The sequence below is a fragment of the Helianthus annuus genome, chromosome 2 (genome assembly GCF_002127325.2).
Source record: "Helianthus annuus cultivar XRQ/B chromosome 2, HanXRQr2.0-SUNRISE, whole genome shotgun sequence".
NCBI lineage: Eukaryota > Viridiplantae > Streptophyta > Magnoliopsida > Asterales > Asteraceae > Helianthus > Helianthus annuus.
This window is the reverse complement of record NC_035434.2, coordinates 171317007-171330546: the sequence shown is the minus strand read 5'-3', so window position 1 is coordinate 171330546 and position 13540 is coordinate 171317007. Positions and strand designations below refer to the sequence as shown.

Below are 13540 nucleotides of genomic sequence, written 5' to 3'. Positions count from 1 at the left end.
AGAAACAATTATAATTGAAAAGAAACAAAAGGAGGATTAGTGGGGTTTTATATAATTGAAAAGAAATAAAATGATTGATAAGTGGTGGGGTTTTATAATAGTAAGTTTCATAGTTGGTCCCCGAGATTTGAGCCAAAGTTCGGTTTTCGTCTATCTTTTTTAATTTTCTACGTTGGAATGCCAATCATCTATTTCTTGTACTCCTAGTCACTAATTGAGTTGTTTTTTCTTTTAGTTTAGGAGCAATTTAGTTTTAATTAGAAGGGGCAATCTTGACCCAAAGCCTTTCAAGTGGGTCAGTTTGGGTTGCTTTTAAAATTATATAGGTTGGTTTGGGTAAGATATTTTAACTAAATGGGTCACAATGGGTCACTTGAAATTCCATCTTGTTATTTTCGGGCCAAAGCGAGTTGACAACATTAAAAAAATGGCTCGATGTGGGTAGTCTTAAAGAAACGGGGCAGGTTTCAGATTAAAATGGGTTTCGAGCCGGCACAAGTATCCGCACGAGACGGGTTATGGCACGAAACGGGTTTGGATCGGAACGGCTTCAGTTCGAATTGAGTTTCGGGCCGAGACAGGTTTCGAAGCGAGCCGTCGCGAGCCGTTTCGACCCGATCCGTTTCGACCCGTACCGTACGCGAGCCGCTTCGACGCGAGCCGTTTCGACGCGTGCCGTTTCGACGAGAGCCGTTTCGACGCGTGCCGTTTCGACGCGTACCGTTTCGACGCGAGCCATTTCGACGTGATCCGTTTCGACCAGTACCGTTTCAACCCGTACCGTTTCGACGCGTACCGTTTCGACACGTACCGTTTCGACCCGTACCGTTTCGACCCGTAACATTTCGACGCGAACCGTTTCGACGCGAACCGTTTCGACGCGTACCGTTTCGACGCGTACTGTTTCGACCCGTACCGTTTCGACCCATACCATTTCGACGCGAACCGTTTCGACCCGAACCGGTTATAAATGTAGCTCATTTTTGTTGTGTTGTTCTTTATACTTTACAACAAGAATGGGATGCCTTGGTGTTATCCGCGTTTGCATCAAAGCAACAGCAGTAGTGTGTATATTGTATTGTTAAGCAGTTGAGTTACAGTTAGTATATTCGATTATGATCTTACAGTTTATCAATTACATTTGAGATACCTCAGATCTTATATTCTGTTCAATGTTCAAATTTTGTGTTGTTTGCAAGCCTTCTTTTTTAGTTATTTCCAACCCGACCCAAAACCCGTTCCGACCCGAAACCCGTTCTGACCCGAACCCGTTCTGACCCGAACCCGTTTCGACCCGAACCAAAACAACCCCTTTTTTAATTGATCCGTTTTGACCCGAACCCGTTTTGACCCGAACCCATTTTGTCCCATGACCCGACCCGACCCAACCCGACCCGTTTGCCAGGTCTACTTTTAATACAGCAGCCCCCTAAACTAACAACTTTGTTCATGTTGGTACCTCTATCTAGACCATCTACATCTATATAAGTTAACTAAACAATATATTTATCTATAAATTTTGTTTATTTTTCAAAAACCTCTCACATCCAACTCTATATATTTATCTCTATCTTACTCACAAACACTTATTTTACTTTTTTTATATTTCCTACACACTTAGGGGACGTTTGTTTTTGCTTAACATGTCTTCAAGGAGCTTAAGTCTGCAGGCGGGCAAACATAAGGGCTCAAAGACCGTTTGTTTTTTTAAAGAAGATCTGAAAGGAGCTTTTATTAGCTTAAAAAAAAGCAAATATCTAACCTCTTCACAAATCATCAGATCTTCTTCACATCTACGCTTCCAGACACGCTCCCCCATACGACTCCACTTTTCCTCACGCCGCCACAGATCGCCGCCGCCTCCCACCATCACCGATCGAACTTCCACAGGTTCGTCATCTATCTAATCGGTTAGGGGAGGTCCACACAGTCCTGCGTTTTCGGTGTACCTTGAAGGTTCAAAGGACTGAAGTTGAGTGGTAGATGGAATTCTCCCTGATAACTTATTATAAGACATATGAAGTTGGAGTAGTTCAGTTTGTCCTTCTCTAAGATTGACTTGAGAGAGAATTGGGAGGAATTGTTTTCAGTTGATATATACAAAATTCAAAATTAATTTATTAGTATTTTATGTTTTAAATATCCTAATTTTATTTTATGACCCAAAAGCAAAATATAAATTAAGATGAGACCCCGATTTATCAAATCATAATGAATTGGCTTAAGCACTATCCACTGGTATGATTACATGGGTAAACAAAGATTGTTAATTGTGTCTACTACACAACTCTCCATTTGGGGTTATCGGTTAAAAGCAATGTGTGTTTAACCCCAACTATTCTAATCCTGTCTGTTACATCGGATCCAATATCCGCAATAAAAATACAAATAAAAAATAAAACCCCAACCATAACAAACACAACCATGACAAGGGTCATAACCTAGGGCTCGATTCATATCACAATCCATAGACAACCAAAAGCTTTTGATCGTTTGTCAAAATAAATATTTTTTTTACAAATAAAACATAGATCAAAAGTATAACCTTATCATCTATACACACGTAACCGTGGCTCTGATACCGTTGTTCAGAATCATTGTATAAAATTATAATGGAAGCGGTTTACATATTTTATAAGCGCCGATTATATATATATATATATATATATATATATATATATATATATATATATATATATATATATATATATATATATATATATATATATATATGGGACCACTAAAATGAGAACCACCTCGAGTTGTAAGAACCGTGAGAACTTCACCGTGCGGGGCGAGGTGTAGTTTTGAGCACCACAAGTTTGTGTTTACGGGTACCGTAAATCTAACCGGAAAATTTACGGGTACCGTAAACACAAACTTGTGGTGCTCAAAACTACACACACGACATTTTTAAATTTTTTTTTTACAAATGTGTTTATAATACACGCATCTACGTTTATGAAAAAAAAAATTTGGTCCACCACGGCCCGGATCAAAAAATTCTCACGGTTCTTACAACTCGAGGTGGTTCTTATTTTAGCGCAATTATATATATATATATAATCATGGCCAATTTTTTTCCTTATATAAGTTAACTAAACAATATATTATAAGACATATGAAGTTGGAGTGGTTCAGTTTGTCCTTCTCTAAGATTGACTTGAGAGAGAATTGGGAGGAATTGTTTTCAGTTGATATATACAAAATTCAAAATTAATTTATTAGTATTTTATGTTTTAAATATCCTAATTTTATTTTATGACCCAAAAGCAAAATATAAATTAAGATGAGACCCCGATTTATCAAATCATAATGAATTGGCTTAAGCACTATCCACTGGTATGATTACATGGGTAAACAAAGATTGTTAATTGTGTCTACTACACAACTCTCCATTTGGGGTTATCGGTTAAAAGCAATGTGTGTTTAACCCCAACTATTCTAATCCTGTCTGTTACATCGGATCCAATATCCGCAATAAAAATACAAATAAAAAATAAAACCTCAACCATAACAAACACAACCATGACAAGGGTCATAACCTAGGGCTCGATTCATATCACAATCCATAGACAACCAAAAGCTTTTGATCGTTTGTCAAAATAAATATTTTTTTTACAAATAAAACATAGATCAAAAGTATAACCTTATCATCTATACACACGTAACCGTGGCTCTGATACCGCTGTTCAGAATCATTGTATAAAATTATAATGGAAGCGGTTTACATATTTTATAAGCGCCGATTATTTATTTATATATATATATATATATATATATATATATATATATATATATATATATATATATATATATATATATATATATATGGGACCACTAAAATGAGAACCACCTCGAGTTGTAAGAACCGTGAGAACTTCACCGTGCGGGGCGAGGTGTAGTTTTGAGCACCACAAGTTTGTGTTTACGGGTACCGTAAATCTAACCGGAAAATTTACGGGTACCGTAAACACAAACTTGTGGTGTTCAAAACTACACACACGACATTTTTAAATTTTTTTTTTACAAATGTGTTTATAATACACGCATCTACGTTTATGAAAAAAAAAAATTTGGTCCACCACGGCCCGGATCAAAAAATTCTCACGGTTCTTACAACTCGAGGTGGTTCTTATTTTAGCGCAATTATATATATATATATATATATATATATATATATATATATATATATATATAATCATGGCCAATTTTTTTCCTTATATACTACTATATGTTTGATTTATTAATCTAATTAATAATTATTCCCAATCAGGATCAAGGTTATACACGTATAAACAAATAAATAAATAAACAACCATAGTGGGTTTTAGTAATCAACCTTTGACGACTACACCGGAATTGTAACACAGGGGTTACTACGAATCCTCGCTAGTAGGAGGTTCACAACCGAGCACAAGGTACCCGAAGGTAGGACCGGCCAAAGGGATGATGCGGCGGAGGTGCTTGGTTGCGTAGGCGGCAGCCCTTTTGATGGGATCGGCCGAACTTGGGGAGGAGGCAAGGGGTGTTGGTTTTGTTAAAAAGTATGATTAGGGTTTGCACCTTCATCTTCCTTTTATAAAACGTAATCTTACATTAAGCCCCCTTATGATTATACAATTAACCTTCTTAATAATAATCTAATTAACATTAAGTGCCTCGGGTTTAAACTATTATTATTTCACAAATAATAATCTACCTACTTGTGAACATATACGATTCGTGTACGGACGTGCAATTCTTCGGATCGTACCGAGTTGGTTACATAGACTTTAATTACGATCAGACATATACATATATCCAACACATTCCTCGCCTTGCTAAAACATCCGTTTTAGGGATCCTGTCTTGAGTCAGCTCCATACAATGAGATTTACTTTTGGAGCAACCCAACTATTGCAATGGAACAACTGGGGTTGTGGCGTGTTACATTTACTTTTGGAGCAACCCAACTATTGCAATGGAACAACTGGGGTTGTGGAGTGTTGCCCTTGTGGTGAAACATGCCCTCCTTAACTTGTTTGACTGAAAAGTCTTCCACACCCACCTTTCATCATCATCGTTGACTTGTTTGCCCATAAGCTCTTCGAATACCTCTTGTTCTCCTGATGAATGTGGGAGCCTTTTCCACACCCAATCCCAAATGAACATTCCATTTACTTTTTGATAACAATCCTTTATAGCAACCTTTTTTTGCAAGATTTGTTAGAAGATAAATTAGCAGCGGATGTATGAATGAACTCGAATAAAAGATTTGAGAACAAAGATTACTAAGTTTGATTTGTATCAAACTTAATCAAAGAAATTTGCAAAGTGAGAACGTAATGAATTGATTAATTGAATTCAATCTCGGTGCCAACAAAACAAAGATTGCAGTACACTTCGATTTATACAAAGGATGGAATGACAGTTGTTGGTTATTACTTTCCGGCCGTTTTCAACTGCCAAACAGTTGTTGTTGATTGCCAAAAACATAACCACCATACCAACCGTCATTATTCAGATACGATTACATAATTACAAGCTATAAACTAATTATCTAAACAATGCATAGTAATTATTCTAATGTTTAGTTTATTATAATTCTAACTAGTGATATTCCCCGCGCTTCGCGGCGGGATTAAGTCGGTATCAATTTGGTTTGTTTTGGTGCCTACACTCGCTATAGCATTTGAAAGAGAACACTACATCGATCAAAAAAGAGCACATATCAATATGGTACCTATGTTGTTTAGTTGATATCGGTTCGGAATTTGCATTTCATGTTTATTTTATTTCAAAATTACGTTGTTTTCTTTTTTTTTTTTTGAAAATGGATATTGTGCTGCTATCGTACCAAACCCAATCGAAACTGGTTGAACAACATCTGTATCGGTACTAATAGTTATTTTTATTGTTTTTGCTTTCGATAATCTAATACTGTATCACACCGTACCGTATCGAACAACATTAGTACCAGAATTTATGGTTTTCTGTTTGATAATTGGTACTTTGACCGTATCTTAAGATACAAGTTATATCGAAAAAAAATACATTTAAATCAATTAAAGTAAAAAAATAATATACTAAAAACTTAGAAGAAAAACAATTTTTAAAAAATAAAAAACACTATTCATCGTGTGTTTCTATTCTTCATAATAATAATAATAATAATAATAATAATAATAATAATAATAATAATAATAATAATAATAATAATAATAATAATAATAATAATATAATAATAATAATAATAATAATAACAATAATAATAATAATAATAACAATAACAATAACAATAAGAATAACAATAAGAATAACAATAACAATAACAATAACAAGAATAATAAGAATAAGAATAAGAATAACAATAACAAGAATAACAATAACAAGAATAACAAGAATAACAATAACAAGAATAACAAGAATAACAATAACAACAATAACAACAACAACAATAACAATAACAATAACAATAACAATAACAATAACAATAACAATAACAATAATAATAATAATATGTTTGAATAACAACTGGAACCTGCTCTTAAGAGTTTCCCCTTAAATCCAATGGTCCATTCAAAAAGCCTTTTTATCGCGGATCTCAACTTTAAGCGAAAGATACAATTGAACCCATATGTTAACTTTGAGTAGGCCTTAATCGATCCCCCTATTTCTCTTTAAACCCCTGTAGGAAACTTTTTAACCAGCATTAAGTTTAACCCCTTGCCTCCATCGTGAATAGCCTTGACCAAGGCGCCACCACCACTTCAACTTATACTCCCATGCAACCCTCCTTGTTTTTTGCCTAGGTCTGGATGACACCAACAAGGGCTTTATATAAAAATAACTAATACGAGGGAGATTCCATAGAACCGATTTAACCAAAGTGGCCCTCCCAACAACGATTTGGCTTTCCATACAGACAACTTGGAATTAAATTTGTCAATGACATGTTTCCAATTTGAGATCCGGTTCATATTAATGCTCCCCCTTCAACCGACATATGTGTAATGTTTGCTAATCAAAATAACTATAATTGATGTCATCAAACAAAGTTTTTTTTTTTAACAACAAAACTAAATTTAAGTAGACATTGAGAATTGTAATGGAAAAATAGTTTACTAAAAGATATGAACGCATGCTTATAATACAAGTGGCATCAAGTGTTAGATTCATTGCTTCACACAAGAAGAGAAATGGCCACCCATGGTCCTAGTGGCAATTTACTGATATTGAGACTTAGGTGCTGTTTGTTTTTTCTGCAGGAAAACCTCTTCTGCTGCAGGCCACATCTGCAGACATCTGCAGGAGAAGAGGTGGACCAAATGTCTGCAGTTGCAAGGAGAAGAGGGTTTGTTTTTTTTATATAAAACATCTTCACCATTTTAAAACACACACACAACACACTAATCTCTCTCTACTCTCTCTCTACTCTCTCTCTACAATCTGCACCACCGCCATCATCATCACCGCCACCACTTCACCACCGCCACCACTTCACCACCGTCATCATCACCACCGCTATCATCACCACCACTTCACCACCGCCATCATCATCACCGCCACACACTGATCTCTCTCTACTCTCTCTCTATTCTCTCTCTAACAGATCGATGATGATGATGATGTAACAGATCGATTTGGGGTGTTTTGTTTGCCATCGATTTAGGGTTTCGGAGGTGGAGGTCCATGGGTGTCGGCGGAGGTGGGGGTTTGTTTCCGATCGATTTGGGGGTTTTGTTTCCCATCGATGATGATGATGATGGTGGCGGAGCAGGGGTGGTGATGATGATGATGGTGGCGGAGCAGGGGTGGTGGTGGCGGAGCAGGGGTGGTGATGATGATGATGGTGGCGGAGCAGGGGTGGAGGTGGTGCCAAGAAGAGGTAAAAAGCTTTGGTTTATATCTTCCTCAGGAAGAGGCTGGGGAGAGGTAAAAAGCACTTCTCAAAAAAAAAAAAAAACAAACACTCTTCTGAGGCTAAACCTCTTCCCGCGTATGCACGGTGCAGACAGAAGAGGCCAGGAAGCTTTTCTTGAAAAAAACAAACACCACCTTACACTTTATTAGTACAAGTGTACAAGTGATTCATGACATTATAATATTTTCTCTCTCTTAACACAAATGTATAAGAACAAGAAAAATTAGATGACAACATAAAAAGTAGGAAACTCAAAATATTATGAAGAAACATGAAATGTAGACTAAAATACTATCTATGCGTAGCGCTTTATCATTTTGCAATTAAAATCAGCAGCTTTACACATACCCAGTCCTTTGAGATATCAAGAAAGCGAGAAAAAGCTTTCCTCCCACGTCGATTGACAAGTAGAGCACCACATGCAATCCAAAATCCAATTTCAAAGCCAGTACCCCCACCAAAATAAAACCATATCCGAATATCATCTTCACCTTCGCCTTCACTTCCATAAACAAAGGGTGCCACCTCCAACTCTTTATCTCTGGGGCAATATTTAGCTAGAGGAGGTCCACAAAGTCCTGTATTTCCGGTGTATCTTGTAGGTTCAAAGGTCTGGAGTTGAGTTCCAGATGGAATTCTACCTGACAAATTGTTATATGACGCATCCATGTAATCTAATGAAGTCATATGAGACATGCTTGGTGGAATTCCTCCTGAAAACTTATCTCTAGATAAATCCAAAATTTGAAGGTTTCCCATTTCGCCAATTTTTGGTTGAATATCTCCAAGTAAAGTGTTTATTGAATGGTTTAGTGCAATCAGTTCATGGAGATCGGTTAGCCCATATGGGATTTTTCCTGTTAGATTGTTGCTTGACAAATCAATGTACTTTAGCAATCTCAGGTTGTTGTTGAATTCACGTAGATATCCTTTCCACTTAATGAACGCATGGTCAACATGCATATGCTCATAGATAAAACGTTGCACATTTTCATGAGGTGGCAATCCTTCTTGAACCATTGCAGTGAGATTATTAAGACATAAGGGGATGGTCCCATAAAGATTGTTTTTTGACAAGTGGCCAAAATTCGAAGATGTGCTAATTGACATAATTGTAGAGGGATGGTTCCAAAGAAGTTATTTGATGCTAGGTAGCATACAACTCCGATAAGTTTTCCCCAATCCAAACTGGCATGTGACCAGAAAACTTGTTGCCTTGTAATTGCAAAAAGAACAACTTAGTGCAATTATTTAAAGACGGGGGCAGTTCTCCTGAGAGGTTGTTGTATAAATACAAAACCTCAAGATTGGTCAAATACCCAATAGAAGCTGGAAGCCTTCCAGACAACTTATTTTGTTCCAGACTAAGAACTTTTGGTGCTTTGAAATTCCACAAACAATCTGGAATTTGTCCGGTCAGTGAATTGTCCGAGAGATCAAGAAAGGATAGTTGTCCATCAACAACTTCACACAAAAAGAAAATTCCTCCACTCAATTTGTTTCTGGAAAGGTCTAACCATTCTAAAGTGGATGGGACATATGGTATAGAACCATAAAAGTTGTTGGAACTTAAATCTATTCTTGACATAACATTAGGGTTGAAATTTGATAATAGATCTGTTACTTCGCTAGTAATGTTGTTGGAAGAGAGATTCAAATGTGTCAGTTGAGAAGGCCACATGGTCCAAAACTCCATAAGAATTGTGTCCGAAATGTTGGTATTGGCAATATCAAGATAATTAAGATTTTTCAGTTTTTAAACCCATTTAGGGAAACTGGGCCCTAACATGCAAGAGCTCAAGTCAATTTGTTCAACACTAGAAAGGTTTGACATGTAAGCTTCAGAAGGAACTCCTTTGAGTGAGTTGTTTGAAAGGTTTACTTTTACAATATTTGATGTTCCAATGCTTTTAGAGATGGCACCGCTAAGAGAATTGGAAGAAACATCAAGAGTTTCAAGCTTTGGTAGTTGCCACACCTTTTCACTTATACTGCCATTTAACTGGTTATGAGAAATGGACAAATATTCTAGGGATGAAAACTTTTGGATATTATCTGACAACGACCCTGTGAATTTGCTACTTGAAGCATCCAACTAGCTTGTAATGTAACCGATGTGCATCCAGACAAGTTATTAAGGAAATCAGGGAGATTTACCGACATTGAGTTGTTATCAAATAATAAAGATGTCAAACTACACAAATTTCTAAAATATTTGGGAATCTGATGCGGGAATATCAAGTGTCGACTCAATTATGTAATGAAATAAATCCACATTTAGTGTTCATTAAGTTTTGTTTTAATGTATGTCCATTGAGATGATCATAAAAACTCTATATAAGTTCTCATGTAATTTGTATTGGGGATAGTTTTTGAGTTTTATAAAATAATTGTTTGACCTTTTTTAAATTCTTGTCTTTTGGGGGACGAATTTGGGGGTTTGGGAAAAGATCTTCGCGGGTATTCTTAGAATCAACGTGTTTGATCTTCGTTTCCGTATCACGCGCTACATCAGTTGGTATCCGAGCTAAATTCCTGGCTCAAAATGGCTTGTGAGAGGGATTATCGCTTGTACCACACTCTACCATGTTTTGATGAATACGAGGATGAGCAATGGTATTCTTGGGCATGCGACGGTGACTCGGGTGGTACCGGTAGTGTGCTCACCATTAGGCATGGCCACAAAAAAGAGTCGACGATCATGGGAGCCGGTGATGACGAATCAAGTTTCAAAAGTCATAGCGTTAAGGGTGATGGTCCTATGGTAACGGGTGGTCCAGCGGCTACATTTGGAACTCAACCTGTTAGCATGGGGGGCTTGCAAAAAAATTCCATGAGCAAAGCAATGAAGTCGAAGGCATTAAGAAACACAATAGATTTTGTTGCTTCTCAAATTTACTTTTGTACAATTTTAAAAGGTAATTTTCCAACAAATAGTTTTGAGGAAATTATTTTGGATGATGAAAACCATGGTATACAAAATTCTCATGCTGTAAAAATCTTGTACGAGGTTCTATTTGAAAATTTGGTTGATGGCCAGATTGTGGAGGTTGGAGAAGCTATGTCGTCAAAAGATGCCACTCATATTGATCAAAATGAAGAAAAAGTTGTTAAACTTGATGGGTGTGTTGTAAAAAAATACAATGAGGTCCATGGTTTACGACTATATGGTTATTTAGTTGGAACTATATTCATTGAGAGGGTCAAGACAATAGTGAACAAGAAATGGTCCTATGCTCCGTTCGACTCAGGTGGTACAGGTTCAGAGTCAAATGAGATAACCCGTGAAGTAGAACTACTTGGGCGGGCCTTGATAATAATCGAAAAGAATCGGATTGATGTTCCTTTCGATCCAGGTGGCTTTAGCCTGGGACGAAACTCGAGGTCGAGTTTTTCCAAAGGTGGGGAGAATGATGCAGGAATATCAAGTGTCGACTCAATTATGTAATGAAATAAATCCACATTTAGTGTTCATTAAGTTTTGTTTTAATTTATGTCCATTGAGTTGATCATAAAAACTCTATATAAGTTCTCATGTAATTTGTATTGGGGATAGTTTTTGAGTTTTATAAAATAATTGTTTGACCTTTTTTAAATTCTTGTCTTTTGGGGGACGAATTTGGGGGTTTGGGAAAAGATCTTCGCGGGTATTCTTAGAATCAACGTGTTTGATCTTCGTTTCCGTATCACGCGCTACATCAGAATCACACCCAACTTGTTGCTAGAGAGATCAAGATCTACAAGCATATTGCTAGTTAGTGGGAACAACCAAAGATACGTGGATGAGTTGAGACTGTTGTTTCCAAGATATAGGCTAATGATAAATGAAGAAGTATAGCTGACAGATGGAGAATACGGATGCATGACCTGCCATAGGTCACATCCCCCTAAACTTAAATATGACAGTCTTTGAAGACTTAGAATCACATTTACCCAGTGGTTTGCTTTGGCTAGAGAAATACCATCCAATTCAAGGTGGTGCAAATGAGAATGATGAAACAACCAGTCTATGTTTTCAGTTGTACAATTACTAAGGGAATTAAGTGATAAAAAGTGCAAGTTCTTGAGGCTTCCAAGTTCTGGAGGAATGGATCCAGAAAAATAATTGTATGAAAGGTCAAGATACCTTAACCGAGTCATGGAACCAATGAAAACCGGAATGGATCCATTAAAGAAATTTGTGGACAGGTCAAGATATTTTAACCAAGTCATGGAACCAATGAACATGGGAATGACTCCACTAAAAGAATTTATGGAGAGGTCAAAATACCTTAATTTAGTCACAGAGCCATTTAACATGGGAGTGGTTCCATTAAATATGAATTCCCCTGAAGGTCTAAATGACTCAAGTAGCTTAAGTTAAACAATGAAGGGCTAATCTTACCTTCAAGATCTCCAGAGGAAAATAGGCTTTTTCTGTCATAATCAAGGGGAAAATAGGCTTTTTCTTTTTATTTTATTTTTCTTGATTACCTGCTGACCACTTTCATTATCAATATCAGGATCAGCAGATTTAGGGAGACTTCTAGGCACAGCAATGCTTTTATGCTTCTTTCTTCCATGCATTTTAACAGAACTTGCTCTCATAACATCTTCTTCTTTTGTTCTTCTTATTGGTATGGTGTCTTCAGGGCACATGCCATTCACGTGCCACAGTTGGTGGATGCTGTTTTCTCTTTGTTTTGACTCTGTGTTCATCTTGGTCTCATCATACAGCCCCTCAGGGTGATAGTTAGGCCTCATCTAAATTCCAAAAAAAAAATATATATTTAAAATAAAATAAAAACTTGTTAAGAAAATCTTGAAAATGTTTTAAGAAAATCAAGAAACCTGTATTTTATGATCTTTGAGAAATGGATGATCAAAAGCTGGCTGGTGAGAGATGTGTACACAATCAATAATATCCCCATCTGGGCTCTGTTCAAATCATGAAAATAATCATTAAATAATTTAAATTTTTAAGCTTTTAGCCCTAAATGCACATTATTATACTCTAAAATCACCAAGCTTGCATCAAGAAATTAAATTTTTTTACAACATATGCAGAAAAGAAAGCTAAATCAGTAACAAAGACATGATCTTTCTTTAAAAAGCTAACATTTTTACAAAATTTTGCAAGTAAAATTAAATATTTTAAAAAACACAAACTAATAATAACTGAATAATAGTTTAAAAATAAATAAATAAAAACCAATCATTTGAAATACCTCAATGGATTTAACTGGTTTTTTGTTGAGGCGTTTCAAGTGTTTATGAACTTGAAGCTTCTGTCTTGAAGCTGGTTGTTGCCTGGCGCAAGATAGCAAGGCCAGATCCAGAAACAAGACAAAGAAGAGTAGAATAAACCCTATTTTGAACATGCTTCTGCTAACATGCGCAGTTGCCATTGTTGAAAAAGATGAAGACCCAAAAGCTAAAAAAGAAAGGGTTTTTCCTTTACCCAGTTACACTTTCAGACTTGTGTTAACCTGCACCATGTGTAATAGAGTTGAGTAGAATACAGAAACAGAGTTACAGACCCCACATACACAGTCACTCTGCTTATCCTACGCACCCCTCAAGCTCCTAGACATTTTTCTTGGGAGTGTACACTCTTTTTCTCTCTCTCTCTCTCTTCTCTCGCTTTCTAGATTT

General features: G+C 36.4%; 1 protein-coding gene across 2 annotated transcripts; it reads right to left on the bottom strand.

The window, feature by feature from the left end:
• Positions 1–6464: 6464 nt before the first annotated feature.
• Positions 6465–13540, bottom strand: LOC110927212. Of its 2 annotated transcripts, XM_022170853.2 has the most exons (4): positions 13114–13540; positions 12737–12823; positions 12380–12649; positions 6465–6796 (listed from the first exon to the last, which is right to left on the bottom strand). In XM_022170853.2, the coding sequence occupies exons 1-4, from the start codon at positions 13291–13293 to the stop codon at positions 6791–6793; spliced, it is 543 nt and encodes a 180-aa protein (XP_022026545.1). In that variant the 5' UTR covers positions 13294–13540; the 3' UTR covers positions 6465–6790. The 2 variants fall into 2 exon arrangements, with proteins under 2 accessions (XP_022026545.1, XP_022026544.1); XM_022170852.2 differs by lacking the exon at positions 6465–6796 and having other exon boundaries at positions 9186–12649.